At 33.2% G+C, this 18,243-nt stretch overlaps 1 protein-coding gene across 1 annotated transcript in view; it reads left to right on the plus strand.

Moving 5' to 3' along the window:
• The window catches only part of LOC130896895 (neprilysin-2-like), a 28,719-nt gene extending 13,260 nt beyond the window's left edge, over positions 1-15,459 (plus strand). Inside the window, exons 5-12 of the mRNA XM_057805262.1 lie at positions 5,211-5,369; positions 6,898-7,115; positions 7,865-8,029; positions 8,281-8,524; positions 9,352-9,520; positions 12,726-12,979; positions 13,382-13,599; positions 15,275-15,459. Coding sequence (XP_057661245.1) covers positions 5,211-5,369; positions 6,898-7,115; positions 7,865-8,029; positions 8,281-8,524; positions 9,352-9,520; positions 12,726-12,979; positions 13,382-13,599; positions 15,275-15,395 — 1,548 coding nt within the window. The 3' untranslated portion in view covers positions 15,396-15,459. The remainder of the gene's footprint in view (positions 1-5,210; positions 5,370-6,897; positions 7,116-7,864; positions 8,030-8,280; positions 8,525-9,351; positions 9,521-12,725; positions 12,980-13,381; positions 13,600-15,274) is intronic.
• Positions 15,460-18,243: the final 2,784 nt, after the last annotated feature.

Consider the following 18,243-nt stretch of genomic DNA (forward strand, 5'->3'; position numbering starts at 1 on the left):
AATTGATTTATACAACTGGAAGAAGTTGAAATGACTGCATCTCTGAATGTGTCACTTATTAAATATTCGTCAATATAAAAGGAAGATCAACATAAAACAAGTAGAGCCCACATTGTAACATTTAATAGAACATGAAAGTCAAGTGACTTGGCTTATTAGAAAATTCAAGGTTCTAGGTGCTTCTAGAAACTAATGGCGCTGATAACAAGGAAAATAATAAAAACAAGACTACCACGTAAAGTAATAAGTGGCAATATTTGAGGACAATAATAAAAAACCCAATTAATTTGTAGTCTAATTAATAATGGCAATCAAAAAGAATGTAACATGTTGCATGCTGAAATAACTTGTCATACCAAAAACCGAGTGTGGACTGCCAAATGACACCTATTAGTGATAAGGGTTTGAAGGCATGCATCACTGACAGAATGGATGGCTCGAACGAAGCAGGATATATTATCTAATACGGTGTGTTCTTAGTGTTTGAGTACACAGAAAGTCTTACAAGAACTAGTGTGTGATGGCTCATTTGGGTGCCTGTTCACTGAGACAATAAAGACAACGACTGATCTGCACACCAGATCACCAAAACCTCCAATAGATCTAAAGCCATTCTTCGAATCTGAGTAGTCTACTCGCACGAAAAACTCTGCGAAGATTGATGAAAATCTGTCATGAGACAAACGAAGGCACACATGGATTGACATTGTACCTCTCTTATCAATGAACTGCTCTAACTAAATAATTACGAAATTCGACTGGTTACTAGTCTTCTAATCAGGCACATTTATCGCTGTCTCTGTATCAAAGACTTTCCGAACGATCTGGAATTTCGCTGGTACGTGAAAAAGAAGAAATTGCAAACTACGTCATCGAAGAATACACTCACACATGTGAGGTCCAAACGCTTGGGCAAACATTACAGTTTGCCAAATTACATTGAATGGCTTAAGCCAAAGATCCTGTTAGGCTTTTCAAAGGACATCTATCTTTGGTAAATTTGAGTGGGAGGTCTTGTGCGCAACAGTTCATGAATACCTACTGTCATAATTATGAATTCTGGTTGCGCAACTATACTGGCAAAAGGTGTAGTCTCAAATTATTTTGATGCACACTTCAACTCTTCTGATTTATGTGGTTGGTTACGTATTACGGTTTTCGATATCTTGTCCATCTTATTGACTTAATAACGAGTTATCTACTTATTGTTTCTTCATGGCATCAACTTTGATTAGGAATACCAAATCACAAAACCTCAACTTTTTTGAAAGTAGCGCTATCTGTTTACACACTTCACTGATATAACAAAATTTCTTCACAATACATATGATGTGGATTGTAACCTTGTTGCAGTATTTTTAAAGTGTACGAGTATCTGCTATCTCATGACTTGAAATTGCAAATTAAGCTTCACATAATGCAATTAAATTCCCTACCAAAACTTCTAACGAATACAGGAGACGTCGGCCAGTACATTCGATTCCAATCAGAGTAATAATTCCAAAATTAAACTGTCAAATCAATTACATGAAATTTTACTAACAGGTATTAATATTCGATTAAAAAATATGATTGAGAGTTGTTTCTAACGCGTTACGGAGTCTTCCGACTCAATTTTCAATCAATAATTAGTAATTTTGCAAACTTAATTAATTAAGAACAAAACTATGAATTGGCCTCTAAAATCAACAGGATAGTATAGAGAGGAATATTTATTCTCACTTTACATGATGGAAGAATCTCACAATTGTGTATAATTGAGAACCCCACTCTTTTAGAATAATGAATAATCGATAAATTTTGTATACTAAACGTTGTTTTCTTTCTATAATTATACGAGTACATATGTTTTTACTTTTCTCTTATTTTCAACTTTCTGTTCATGTTCTCGAAATTAATGGGGCCGATCATTCGAAAGAAAAATTTTTGATGAGTGTTGGGTGCCGCGTGTGCTAACTTTGGAACAAAAATCAATCCCAATGCTCGATCCAAGCAACATTTGTCGTACTTTTTTTGATTTTTGACATTAGTTAAAATCTGTACACTACTCAAATGGAAAAAAATAGTCAATATAGTGGTTTGCAAAAGGGGAACATGCTCTGAAAAAGGTGAAGACAGTTTACCACTATTATCAAAAGGATAAAACGATAACAGGACAGTATTACGTATCATTGCTTGATAAGGTAAAGATAGGAATTGAAAATTGGTTGAGAAACTAACATATCTACCAGATTTGGCTAACAGCGACTTTTTATAGTTGCTAATTTCAAAGTTTCACTTGCAGGAGATAAATTTTCATCAGACGAAGACGTTATATAGACATGGAGGAGACTATATTGAATAATAAAAATGATGGAAAAACGTAATACCCTGCTCCTTGTTAGGTTGGAAACATTTCAAACTCCTTTGGAATGATTTTTATCTCGATATTTGAAATAGTAAATGGGTGTTTATGTACACGACCAAATCGACAATTAAAGCACTAATTAGTACATATTTAAGATGATAATGCAAAAAATGTATTATTATATGTTATTTACCAGTGGAAAAAATTGTAATCATGGTTTCATCCGTAAAAATGATGGACAACGTAAAAAACCGTAAACTCTAGTAAACAAAACGTACGCTACTTTAATTCACTATTTACCGAACGTGTTACCAATTCAGTTTATAGTTATCGCGGCTGGTTTTTTGCTGTTTTTAGTAAAGTTTGTACTGTATTTGATGGAGAAAAGTGTAACGGCAAAGTGCATAGTATGCCACAAAGTTAAAATACCGCACATTCCACAGGTTAGTGATTACATGTTGTTTACGTCGATTTTATTTTGCTCATTAGTAGAGAATTTTGACGTACAGTAGAAATAAATTATATTTTATCAGTTTTTTTTTTGAAAAATATACGATTCGTTGTCCTTCAAAAATGTTTTATTCAATTCTCTTAATTGGATTTGTCACATAAACTAATTGGGAGCGAGGTACTATCATTCAATACAATCTCAATGTCTTCATCTTACAAGTCAGCCGAAGGCACGAGAGATTACGAGTTCAGAACTAAAAAACAAAACACAAGCGCCTCTAGGTTACTGTGCCACTTTCTTTTAGTTGTTTACTCACTGGTAAAACGCTAATTCATTTATTATTTTCTCCCATTATAACTTTTCAGCATTGACTCTGTTAAAAAAGCGATTGAAATATCAATTGTTTCTCTAAGTGTACCTTTTATGAATAATGCTTGGCTGATAACTTGGTGGCAACAATGATGAGTTTCTTCGCTAGAGGATGTTTGCGATATCTACAAGGAGACACCAAGATATTAGGGTCTGCTTCAAACAAAACCCACTCCATACCGATAATTTTTGGAAGGTTGGGAACCAAACCTGAGTAGGTCAGTGATATACCACCAGTACCCCTTATGCTTTGTCATCCTTAATTTTTTAATTACTCGGGTTATTATATAGAAAAGAAGACAGGCATAAAAATCCAATTAGACCAACTGATTGTGAATGCATCGAAAGCAAATGCCCCTGGGTCTCTTTTCCATGAGTAATAGACTGCGCACTTTGTGTTGATTCGCGAAGCAAATAAATCAATTTCTAATTTCTCGAAATTCACTGTAATCAGCTAATTCCCCCTCAGCATCCGAATTATCAATTCGCGAAGATCGATCAGCTTCGACATTTTCTTCTGAAGGAATTTAAATAGCGTCGACCCATAACCGACGGACCTCGCATCAATTCGACAGCTCACATGCTAACTCATAAAGACCAGAAAACCGAACGCCTCCCATTTTATTGATGTGGGCCAACGTTGTAGTTTTGTCCACCATGAGTAAGACTTCCAGATCTTTTAGATCCGTTGCAAAACATTTCAAGGCTAGCAAAGCCGCCTTAAGCTAAGCTCTAAATGATTTATATGAAGACTCCTTTCATGTTGGACCCACAATCCATTGGCATTTTCAACCATTGCATAAAGAACCCTATCCAGATAAAGAAGCATCCGAATAAATCGTTCTCTTATACCGATTATTTCTAATCTTCCGAGTTGCATTTGGTAGAGCTTGAAGCCACCACTCCCAAACTCTTATGGTAAATTGGGTACTGATAAGATAGCATTAAAACAATCTTTACTTTTGTTTAATGCCTGGATCTTTGCTCTTTCAAACAATCTACAATGTAACAAGCTGTATTCAACTGCTGGACAACAAGCTACCAACGACCCAACAACTTTCGCAAAATCACGGATCTTCAAACATCCCTTTCTCTTAAGGATCTCAATCTGATTCCGTACTGTGATCTTTGTTTCTTGCGAAATCTCAACTTTCATAGAAACCGAATCCCAAATGAACCCAAAATATTTACATTTCCTTCCGGGCACCAATTTTAACTTTTTTATAATTTACAATAAATCCTAAATCCTAACCTCTCCAATCGATTGACCCAAGCAAAAAAAATCATCCAAATGCACAACCGAAGGCCAACCGTTGAAACGCAGGTAATTTATAACAGGTTTTAATAATTTTTTATATGTCAATGGACACGTACACAGACCAAAAGGTAAACACATGAACTTGTAGATTTTTCTATTATACAAGAGTCTTCAAAACTTGCAATGTGGTCTCCAAACAGGAATCGGGAAATAGGCGTCTTTAGATCAATTGTCCCCCTAAAAGTGGCTTGTTCTAGATAGTTGCAAGATGATCTTAGATCCTTGAGTTTAAAATGCTCTGTAGAAATAGAACTATTTAACTTTTTAAAATCATCCATCAGACCATCAGATTTAGGAACTAGAAAAAACGAAAAAAGGAACTGATCTGGAACTTCCTCAGCTTCCACAATCTAAATTCGGAGTTTTTTAGATTTAAATGATTTCGATGCTTAGTTCTTTAGGAACAAGTTAATCGTCTACGACAAGTCCTTGAATGTCTACGAATGCTTCGCTCATGATGACGTCTGATCACACACTGACTCGAAACATGTAAACTGTGTTAAATTTAAACTTTTGATAATTTCTGTGAGAGGATAATGTTCCATTATACAATCATGAATGATAATGCAATAACCTTTGGTGTTGTCAGGAAATCTTGCTTTTGCTTCAATGTCGAGTCAACACCCGTCGAGTATTTCGACACTTCGATCTTGTCGTTATCGCCTCATTGTTTCTAATTTTGATGTAGAATTACTAGATAAATAATTTTGGATGTGGATTTCCAGATTCATGAAGCTATGTATTCTCCAAATGAACCAAATTCAGAAATTAGAGGTCTCATGTTTCGCTATATGGTAGACATCGCTGTTCTGTTTGGAGCAGATAGAAATATTGCTGCAGAAGATGTTAGGGAAGTGCTAAGAAAATATGAGGAACTGGGAAAGGTATTTTACTCAACAATATCCAAATTTATTCTGCAATAGTGGAGAAATAATTCATATTAAATGTACAAACCATATTCATTCATTTGATAATATTATTATACTCCTTAGTTATGGTTCGATAATTTTCTCAGTATTTATCAATTGGTTATTGTGGAAGGTATTTTCATTTATTTTTTAGTTTGTGAGTGAATCTGCACTCTCGAAACACAATTTTGATTTGACCTTTGAGCACGTCAAATCCTTATCAAAATAATAAAGTAGAGTAGTAAATAATTTAGTGCGAGCAGTCAGTAAAAAATAGCATCCTAGTTTAATACAGTAGCTTAGTCAAGTAGGCAGATCTGATTTTTGCTGTCAAGTAGAGACCCTCATAATGTGCAGCTAACCACTGAACTGCTACTAAATCAAGTCTGAGTGTGCGTGTATACAACACGAACAAGACTTAAAGTTGAAACGTCAATTTTTCATCAATCTCTTGAAAATTGAAAAAAAAATATGTTAAAACAGAAGACACCTAAAACCATGATTATTTAAAAGCAATTTTATATCAAAAGGTCTAAGAAATTACAGAAATTTTTATCTCCTTTCTTTGAGTGATTCTATTTAATTCCACAATCTTTCTATCTGTCGAATCTTGTTATGCATTTTTCACAAACTTTTCGTTGGACAAACTTACAATTGCTTAAAAATACCCATTGTGTTTTGTAGCTTTGAATTTGAGACTTTTTCATTGAACAAATAATTAAACGTAGTTTCTGGCGTTCGGAGTACATTCTGAAGGATCTTTTGTTTGTAGTTTCAAACGATTGCAATCTAGTTATTCACATTCTGAGCTACAAGGCTTGGATATTTCTATTTCAGTCTACTAAAAAATAATACTCATATATTTTTATAGTTATATTTAATTCCATACGATGTCTTTACCTGTTCATTTTGTTACCACTATTTCAAGCACAATACTGTTTGAAAGAGTGGAATTGATTAATTTACTCACCACTTGACTAAATTATTAGTCGTGACTGAACTAGACTTAATATTCTATCATGAATGAAGATGCCCAGCTAAGGCGCTTGGTATTTAGTCTCTCACATCTGATGTTCACTTTTTTTGGTGTGAAAAACGCTATTTTTTGCTGTCAATGCAAATATTCCTAGTTTTTTATTATTAGATATGAAATCAGTTCTAGTTAAAAACAATCACATTCTTTTCATATTGAAAAAGCAACATTGAAAGTACTTATGCGTTCGTGATAATTTTGCTAAATGCTTCGGTAGGCGTCTACAACCTAATATACTGATAATTTTAATAGTGAATATGTTAAATTGCATGTAATTATATTTATGACCAGATATTCTAGTTTGGATGGAAGATTGATAACCTAAACACTAAATATATTTGGATTAAGACTGAAATTATTATGTTTGCTACTACAGAATGATCAATAAACTATTCATCCAACTAACATGATCTAGAAATTAATTTTGGTGTTATTAAATTAAATTCGAAACTAAATTACTCATCCTTCTAGATGGTTCAGGATACAGTTTTTGATAACATCACTGAATCTGATTATGACAAAAGGGCATTGTCTGAGCTTCAATTCAAATACAGAGATATTCAATGGCACCATTTCCTCAGTGGATTATTGAAACCGGCAACAAATATTAATTATGATGATGATATCATCATTTTTCGATCACAGTATGTTGAATTTATGCAAAATTTTCTGGGAATCACATCTAAAAGGTAATTTACATTTGTAAGATAATACAGACAAATTTTTTGGCCTTGTGAAGCTTTATATTTAACATATCCATCTAGTTAATAGACAATTTATATTTTTTTAAGTGTGTAAAATTAGAGTCGCCTTTTTGTAAAACCAATATAAGAATTTAAGAAGACTTGGATGAAATATTTAATTACAATCAGTAGATATAGTTAATCTTTTTTGTTAATAATTCGAAAAAATGTCAATAACATTAATTCATTTCATTTTGTTCATGACAGAATTGATGAAAGAAAAGAGATTAACAAATTATAATGTTCTCGAGGCGTATAAAAGGTTGTTTCGAACATGAGACCACTACGTGTTTTTCCATTGGTCTGATCTCACTAGAAATTCCAGGAAAAGTTCGTAAGAGTAGCTGATAGACCTTTAACCTTCCATAAAAATATTTCTCGAAAGGGCTTCCTTGCAGTATTCGTTTTGGCCAACAGTGTTCTGTCTATTTTTGAACGTTGCTATACAATGTTATCCGATTTCTTTCTTATTGAGCTTTCTATTACTATTACTTTCCGTATTCTAGATTTTATTTTGGTTCGTGTGAATTTAATGTAAAATCAAATCAATATAAAACTAATACTTGTAAATAAAAAATTCACTAAGATTCTGGAATTTTTACGATTTTAGCAGTAAGAAACAATAAAATCAGAAGAGATCTTTGTGTCCATGAGTTAAAAATTTTCTACGTCGACTTATACTTTATTATTTCTAGGACATTGGCAAATCTAATTTCTTGGCATACGATTCAACATTTGATTAATTTCATGCCGACAGAAATCGTAGAAAAAACTACAGAGCTTGTTGATAAAATCAATGGAAAGATGATGAATTTCAAAGAACCGAGATATAAAACTTGCTTACTAGAAACTAAAAAAAGGTAATATTTCCAATTGTGCGAATATAAAAGAAATAGAACTACCCATTTTCTTGAATCCAGTAATATTTCTACCACATAATAATTAGTTGTTACAAGGATATAAGTTTTAATCATACTACGGAACATCAAGAGACTGTAAAATTGATTGAACAAATCAAATATTAATTCAAAAGTTTTATTGGTTTTTGTAATCATTTAATATAGTTACCGTTTTTGATTCAATCATTTTATTTATTTTCCCCATTATTTAGATTAGGACCTGTACTGTCGGCAGCCTATATCCAACAATTTTTCCCTGAAGACGTAAGATTTAAAATTGTAACAATGATTAAAAACATAAAACAGCAAGCTGAGGAGACAGTGCGGAATTTAGAGTGGATGGATTCGGAAACCAAGATGTTGGTAATCAAGTCATTGCACTCAACTGGTGAAAGGCTTCCATCCACTTTAGACTTATTAAACCTTCTAGAGGAGAATAGAAAGTTATATTCTCAGGTTGGTAAGTGACTTCAAATAAATGGATTGATGGTGTACATTTAAGTTACTTTTTGTGTGGAAATGTCTTGGATTTACTCTTCTTCTTTACTTCTATCCCATAGTTTCTATTAGTACTAAGTGACTTCGACATTCGAAAGTCATCTGTATGTGGTATTATTTTGTACTGGGCGATGTATGGTTTTCATCGTGTTGTTTGATTTCGTTTGACGTACCTAATTCTTTGCAGCGTGGTATATCACAAATTGACAATACGTTCATATAATTATCAACATTGTTTGAATTAATGGCATATTTGAAATATAAACCAGAAATTTGAATAGCTCAGAATTTCGTAGACTTGACTCTGCTTCATCGATACTACCGTTTAAAATGCTCATCCAAGCAATCCAATATAATCCCTCCTAGTTACAAGATTTATTCAACAGGCAGACGTAGTTCATTAACACCGAGTTCACCTACAGACGCTCTGATCGTTTATTTATGGGGAGCTCTTTTTTTTTCTGAAGTTCAAACCTGTGGAATCAGCTACCAAGACAAATGTTTTCCCCTAACCTAATATTAGGATCTACAGAAGTTTGATATCAGTACCCGCAGGCATCTTCACACTGTAGACACCACTCGAGTATAAAGGGGCGTTTCAAATAAAAAAAAGTAAAAACCATCGGTATTAGTACAGAAATAAATGCTCAAAATGAAAAATTTTAAATTTTTTCAGTTCTAAAAGTAATAAAAAAATATTTTATAGTGATTGGGGTGAATGAACCTACTTAATTTAATTTCGAGTAGATGTTGTTTCATCATCGGTACTCTACTTTTCCTTCTAGGTGAAAATAAATGAAACTGAATATTTAGAATCCGCATTGGAGCTGAATCTTGTTGCACTATACAAGGAACAAAGTAGAATGAAGCAAACGTATGAAGAAGATTTATACAGTGACATTGATTTCGTTACCAGCCTTGAAATCAAATATTCCCCTCGAGAAAAACTATTAAGTGAGTTTTCTTTCAAGTATAAGAATTAATATGATTATACATAGGTGGCGCTATATATTTTGAGATATAGGAAAACTACTATTACTTTCAAGAAAACTATTTCGAAATGCTCCCAAAAAATTGGGATCTATCTCAACTTCCATTTGAATCGTCGACCACTTAAACATTTCTTTAGGTTAAAGTCTATACAGAAATCACACATGGCCAATTTAGGCGAATTTGGTTCATGTACTGTTTCATTATTTTTACGTACAAACTATATCCTAAACTGATTCAAGAACGGTAGGTAAACATTTTGTGATGTAGCAGTTTACTGCAATTGTACGTTGACCTTTAAGCTTAATGGCTTCGACTTATCTGTACAACGAAAGAAAACTGCGTACATGACAGATCTTCGCTTATCTGACATTGTTGGTGTTGTTTTTTTTTCACATAAAATCGTCAACCTTAACTGTTACCTCAATCTTGTATTCCATCGAGTCTACGTCTCCTTTTCTCAATATTTTCAACAGTAAATGAAAAATTAGCACGTGCATTATCATCAAGCCATATCTGTCTAATACTTCGATGGCACTATTTACTCTGTGAAAGCAGCGACTTAACTGCACTCAGAGTTTACTACTTAAGGATGGTAGTGTTAAAAAATGTGCTCTGATTCCTCTAGTCTCGTGGCATCTCAAAATATATGAAGTACTTACTTATTATTCACAAATTTCATTTATTAATAATTATTCATACCACAGGTCAAGACTTCAAAGAAAGGATACAGATCTCATTTCAGTTATATATGAACTGGTCAATATTTTAACGTATAGCAGTGTACAATAGGAATTGATCTTAGACTCAGTGGTATTAGAACTATTACATCAAAAAGATACATTTCTTGAGATACATTTTTCATACCTTTGAATTATGTATCAGATTCTTTATCTTGCTCTGATGTGAACCGTAATCCAGTGAGGGCGTTCTGCATCGACCGGAACAAACGGTAGTCAGAAGGGGCAAGGTCTGGGCTATAAGGCGTGAGGAAAAACTTCCTATCCACTCTTTTCCAAATAGTTCTTAACCGGAATAGCAACGTGGGGCCGAGCGATGTCAAGATGGAAAATTATTGCCTCGTGTCTGGTCGCATATTGCGTTTTTCGGCTATTGCTCTCTTCAAACGGATTAATTGTATTCGGTCGCGTTCTGCATTGATGGTTTCACCCGGATCTAGCAGCTCATAATACAGCACACTCTTCTGATCCCACCGAATAGAGAGCATTACATTGGCTGGTTGGGCGTATTTTACATATGATTTTTTGCGCTTGAGGTTGTCGTCACCAGTAACAATCCGATGCAAAAATGACTTCTTCTGAGGCGTTCCAGCAGCATTTCGGACATGCAAAACCGCATTTCGACGTCTCTCGGCTTGAGTTCATATGGAACCCAATTTCCTTGCTTTTGAATATACCCAGTTGCTTTTAAACGTTTTGATATGGCTGCTTGAGTGACACCCAAAGATTCTGCGGGCTCTTCTTGTGTTTGGCAAAAATACTTCTAGTTCTTCATCTTCAAACGTTTTAAGCTGCCCAGGATGTTCATAGTCTTCCAAGCCAAAATCATAATTTTTAAATCGTGCAAACCACTTTTGGCACGTTCGCTCAACTAGAGCATGTTCGCCATAAACTTCCACCAAAATACGATGACTTTCTGCAGCATTTTTCTTCATATTAAAGTAATGAAGAACTCCCCGCACAACACTTTTTCAGGAACATATTTGATTAAAAAAAAATTATTGTTTTTAACGCTTCAAATGAATAACATATACTGAAAAGACGTACAATAACCGTAGCTTTCCAACGTACGTTCGGAATATTGGAACGATGTAATATTATACAAGTTATGCCATCTCTTATCAAACCACACGAATTAAGTTATAGACCCATAGTAGAATAATCAGAATAAAAAATTATAACTTCTCATCATATTTCAATATTGTATCCAATTATCTAATTTTAGTCCTAGTAATGATTCGTTAAGAGTTTTAAGTAAGTTGAAATGTGGGACCCATACTATTCCTTTACCAGAACCAAGTTTTCCTAAAAGCTTTGCTCAATGTTCAATTCCAGCACTATTTGACTTTCTTTGAAATCGAAATAATCAATCTCATTTCACATAATATTTACTATATTATCATTCCTTTTGTTAAAGAGCCATCAGATTTTGAGGAGAACGCCGTAAATTATAGAATATAGATTCGCCGTTAGATTTTTTTAATAGTCCCCTAGATGGTACTATGGACACCTGCATTGTACAGTGGCTTGATAAAGACAGTGTGGCCATATGAGAGTGGCCGCCATGTTTAACTCAAGCTCGACTTATTTAGCATTTGTTCTCATAATAACGTAATTTTTTTTCTCAATTACTTAATCAGAAACTTTTCAAGTGATCAATAGTATATTCAAACAAAAAAAAAATACGAAAATAATTTATTTTATGTCGAAGTTTGGGTTAAACATGGCGGCTACTTTCATGTGGCCACACTGTCTCTATTAAGTCACTGTATTGCATTGAGTTCCTTGATTCAGCGCAATCCTTTTTGAGGACTAATTAGATAATGTCGTTTTGATTAGAACATATAAACGTTACGTCATACTATTTTACTCAGTTACCTCATGTTTCTTATCCCTCATTGCTCGTTTATTGTCACCTTTACTGGTTGATACACTGGTAAATCGTTTGATTATCATCGCCAAGCCGTTTAATTCGTGAAAATATTGAATTTTGATGTATTAATTACTACATATTTATCTTAAACTATTAAATTCTATGCTCCATATATATTTTCCTATTGCTTCTTCATCTTCTTGTCTTCCTATTTTTGCTGAGGGATCCGTACTGTCATTTTTCACTAATGAGGATCTAGTTTCCCGATCTTATTATCAATTTCGATGTCCCGCTTCTAAAAATATCTGTTAAATTTATCATTAACAGTTACATTGAGTATATTTCAATAAAATATTTATCTTAAATCATCATTAAACAATCTAGTTATCCACTTCTAATGTCAGTTCTTCGTATTTAAAAATGAATTATTGTATGTCATTGTCTTGATTGCCCTGTCCATTTTCACCTTTCACATCGTAAACCATTAACAGAAATAGCCCAAAACTTTTTAGTTTATCGCACTCACCAAAGTTTCGAAACGCCGATTTTATTGCAGGTTTCCCAGTCGGCATATTCAGCGGTATCTATTACCAGAGTCATCGGCCGGAGTACATGAACTACGGTAGTTTGGGCTCTATAATTGCCCAACAAGTATACCATATATTCATGAGGGCTGTAGAAGGGGATCAGTCCCCTGGAGAGTTGAGGAGTTGGTGGTCGCCGAGCAGTTTCGCGTATTACAATCAGAAACTAGAATGTCTTTCGAATCAGTACAGTAACTTCAAAGTTGCGGGATTAAGACATAAGCACGTAAGTTTTGAATACAAGTTTAGACGTGAGGGATGTTGTTTCGTAAAATTTATTTGCAGACCCATAAACGGCTGAATACGAAATTTTCTTACTTTGATCCTTTTATCACTTATCACTCCACATATTATTTATATATTTTTATTTATACACTAGGACAGGTGTGGAAAAATAACAACTGTGTTTTTTTCTTGGAAAATTACGTCTATCATATACCTGCAAACGTTAAAAATCTCAATTTCATGAAAAAATTGAATAAACAAATGAAATCAGCTTTAAAATATAGGCCATATAACTAAATATTTCTTCATCGACTTCTGTTCGTTTATCAAGTCAACTTACAACAAAAATAATACTCTAGCTTAACACCCAACTCCACAATCTGACAGCCGTTTTAACTTCCAGCTAAATCCGACAAAAACCCGCGACGAGGACATGGCAGATTTAGCAGGGATGAAAATTTCTTACGACACTTACATCAATTGGAGTCGCGAAAACGATGGGGAGTCCCTACTTCCGGGATTAAACTATTCTCCCAATCAATTGTTCTGGATATCGGCGTCCATACGTCACTGTTCAAAGTATTCTCAAGAAGGTTTAGAGAGTGTTATGGACAATTATAGGTTAGTATAGTACAGCGGTGTACAATTGAAATATTTGAAAACATGATTATTGTTATACCAAATTAGAATGATAGGTTCTGGACTATTTGGAAATATTTTTGATTTATATGAAAAATGAGATTGTGGAGAATGAACTCAACACCTTAAGAAGGATTTCGACACATTATATATCCTATCAATTTTTTCATTTACTAATACCACTTGATAATGAGCAGGACAACCTTGCACGTTGTTAGACATAAAAGACTTTTGCCGCTGCATCACATCTACTACTTAACTAACCAAAACCAACCCTTTTCTCTTCTTCTACTAATCACTTTTAGCAAAGTACATTGAACAAAAGAGATAACTGCTAAGTTGATACCAATAAAAAGGAGATCAGATCAGATAAAGTAACCAGATTTGAACCTAGAATTTTAGCTTGCTGGTTGTAAAAGCTTCAATAAGACACAAAATAGCGAGATTTTGCAAGAATTAGAAGCTCAGCTAAATCAGCATCAATTTAGGATCAAGTTTTACTTGGCATTGCAGATTATTTTCTTTGAACTTGAGCAGTCTTCAACTGAAATATCTGCAAGTCTTGTTTCATAAGTTTTCTAGCTGTTTCACACTGTAAATTTAAAATATAATTCAGATTTCATAAAATGTGCTGGATTGATCTTTCCCTATTTAACAGATGTTAAACTAATCATGTCCAAATTAATTGTTATTAATTGATATACAGGGTGAGTCGGGAGAAGCGTACCAAACTCAAGTAGTGTATTATACACGTGAAGATAATTTTAAAAAACTCATATGTTCTTATCCGATTGTAGTAGTCTCCTGTAAGACGATTCTCCAAAATGAAAGGGCCAATTAAATAACTGTCAACCATACTACACCACACGTTTACAGAAAACCGATATTGAAAATTGCTTTCGACTGTTACGTGGGGATTCTAGTCCGAAATGTAGCTTCATCCGTAAAGAGTATACTCGATACAACACGATGATTATTATTTATCCACCGACAAAACTCCATACGGTTAGCGTAATCCTCTGGTTGTAGGTGCTGTACTCTCTGTACGTGATAAGGATATAATCCTTGTTCGTGGAGTGTGTTTATCACCAATTTTTGTGGAATTCCCAATTGAGCGGCAATTTTCCGTGAGCTAGTAGTTGCATCTTCTTCTACTAGATGCAGAATATTTTTTACTTCTACCAAACCTTGTCGAGTAGCGCGTTCAGATGATATGTTAGTACTGGGAAGCTTACCAGTCTCGCACAAATTGTTAGAAACTCTAATAAATACGTTTTTAACAGGATATCTTCGGTGTGGAAAACGTTGACTATATTCTTCAGTAGTAGCTGTAGCATTTCCATTACAGAAACCATAAACAAACAACATATTTGCATATTTTATATTTGAATAAATATCTGGCATTTTGCAACACTAACAATCACATGAATTAGAAATCAAACGTTCAGTTACTTTGATAATGTCAAAATTCAGATTTAAGTGGAAATCTAGATGAACATTTTTAATTACTCCATAGCTTGAAAACAAATGAAACATATGAGTTTTTTTTACATAATTTTCACGTGTATAATACACTACTAGAGTTTGGTGTGCTCCTTCTGACTCACCCGTATAATCTAATCTCTAATCTGGTAATTTTGGTCAATTTTTCTTCAAGGCTCAATCCCTATCAATTTCAAGTAAATGGTTTATTACAAAATCTACCACAGTTTGCTTTTGATTTCGGATGTCCTGTAGGATCCAAAATGAATCCCAAAGATAAATGTGATATTTGGTGACACTTGTTATTATGAAATATTTGTTATATTGAGTGTTTTTCTCAATAAATTATTTTTGCAGCTACTTAATTTTATTTTTCCCCAACTTGCACCAACCCATAAGAGACTTGTATACTGCTCTGTATTTATCGATCAAATCCAAGCACACGGTTGATATCAGAAGAAACAACAGGATGATTTTGATAAATATATGTAAGAGAGCTAAGTACCGGGCCAGAAAAAACCATAACTGAACCCCAATTCTGGATGACAACAACCGCAATACCTATAGCAGCACCTACAGGCAAATAATGACCCAAATATACTTCGTATTTCAATTTTAGAAAAATCATATACGATTTCCTCAACAAAAGACTATATTTCTTCCGTATATTATTGATAAATTGTGCTAGATTTTGAGTTTTACATCAGTACTGGTCTAAATTAACGATAAAATGGAAAGCCTATCTATTTTTCGAGTAGTTGATCCATTTTCGGTTTATTATTGTTGTTTTTAGGTCCAGACTATAAACCATCCATTAGTAAAAATCTGTTCTACTAAACGGAAAAGAATTTCGATTAATTTACGAATAAAGTTTCCATCGAGATAGAGATAATCAACCCAACGCTCTTCCAACCATTTTTATCGAACCATTTTTATTTGGCGTCAAAGAAGGCATTAGTTGTAGCGTTGACTCCCGTTGTATAGCCGGTGGTCACTGGAGTGCCAATTCTAGAGAAGATATTCAAAATTCAATACATTGAGTTTGACAATCGTTTTAAATAACATGGTGGAAGATCAAAGATCAAACCATTCATAGAAATTAATTGATAACTAATAATAATATGCCTTGAATAGACAATTTGTATTCTGTATATAGAAGCCATAATTTTGTTAATGGATTGATTTGTTTTTATTCTTTTTGTATGACTTCCACCGAGTCCAATCCACTCAATTGATTGCTGTTTTGTTTGAGATTTGTAGTAGTGTATCCAAATTTATGGGCATATATCAATCCAAAAAAACTTTTTTATTTTCATTAAGAGCTCTAAATCATATATTCGTGGATCGTTTCGTTCCATTGTGAGGAAAATCGTTTCTTATTGAGAAAAAATCGTTTTAGGCTCATGTTAAATCGTGTGAACATTTATGATAGCTCAGTGATATATAATATTATTTCCAATTGTTTAATTATTTTTAATTATATTCTAATATTTCCCAATGTAGCGGCTTCTCTTTTAGACATACTGGTAATTGAGTAATATTTGTTTTAATACTTAAAATAGATTAACAATAAATACGGTAGAAAACTGTACTAATGATGATTTTTCCATTATTTATAAAAATATTGTCACTATCCCAAACAAATTCCGAACAAAAAATAGACACAGTGTTTAAGAAACATTCAAAATCTACACCTAGTGCACCCAGTCATTTACTAATAGTGGAAGACATGAAGAACAAAAAAGCGCAAATGGGACTCCACTAGGCGACGTAGATGTCTGCCACCTAGGCACCAGGTACATCGTAGACTACTTCTGTCATGATATTCACGTTCAGCAACTTCGAAAACCCCTAAATAGTAAAATTGAATTCAGTTTCTGCAATATTTCCTAAAATTATTATTTTTTTTTTTAATTTTTCAACCATTCGAAATGTATTTTCCCCCTGCCCAAATTCGATTTACATTCCTTATTCATAATTGTTGGTCACAAAATTTTTTGTACTTAATTACTCGACTATAAGCATTCGCAAAGAAAAACGTCACTCATTGAAAAAAAAATCCTTTCCATTCTCATGTTAAATGATAATGATAATATCTCAGTGATATATAATATCATTTTCAATTCAAATTTAATGCTTCGCTTGATGATTTTGAGTACTATTCTCATATGTCCGATTATAGCGGCCTCTTTTGGACATACTTCTCATTGAGTAACATTTATTGACATACTCAAACTCCGGACAACACTAAGTGGTGGTTGATTTTTCTGAGGAAAGATACTTTCCATATCAAGCATTTGGACCAATGGTATTTATACGTTAAATAAATTATTGTTCAAAAGAATTGAAAAACACCTTTCTAGCAAATATAAATAAAGTAAACAATAAAATTACTGATGAGAATATTATTGTCACTATTATAAAATCGTAAGGTGTTTTGTATTACATTTGCAAAAATCAATTTCTTGCTTTTGCAGTTCAATTTGCTATTTTAAACCCGTTTCTGAGTAGCATAGCTCGTCCACAGCTACATCTTTCTAGCTTACAGAGCATACAAAACGACACTTGTGAATCCTGGTGAATCTAATCAAGATATTTTGATTGGATTTTTGTATTGCCCTCAGTTACAAACGTACAATATACAGGTGAAACTAATAAAAACATGTTAAAAAAATAACTAACCATAGCTTTGGTTCAAAAACCTTAGAGATTGCTGAGTCTAAACAATTCTGACAAACTATTAGTAATTAACTATTGTTTGAGTGATACAACTTCAAGAAAAATATTTGAAAATTTGATTTTTATTGACCTTTATTCGTCAAACCGGGAACCTAATACACTGACGTGGCATATACTAATAAAAACGTTGTTGAAATCACATCAGAGAGGCACTTTTTTTGTTCTTAAGATCTTAAATCTAGTTTAGCAAATATACTTTAACAAACAAACCTACTTAAGATATTAAAAAATATAAATGACGGTGGGAGAAGATTAAAATATTGGAAACCATGAAGATGCTAAATAAATGAAAATTATTTTTTTTAAATTATTTTCTTTCAATTGAACTAGTTCCTTACATTATTAAAAAATGTATTGATGATTATGTGGTATTAAATACAAGATTTCTAAAAATTATCAATCTGC

The sequence above is a fragment of the Diorhabda carinulata genome, chromosome 7 (assembly GCF_026250575.1).
Source record: "Diorhabda carinulata isolate Delta chromosome 7, icDioCari1.1, whole genome shotgun sequence".
Taxonomy (NCBI): Eukaryota; Metazoa; Arthropoda; class Insecta; order Coleoptera; family Chrysomelidae; genus Diorhabda; species Diorhabda carinulata.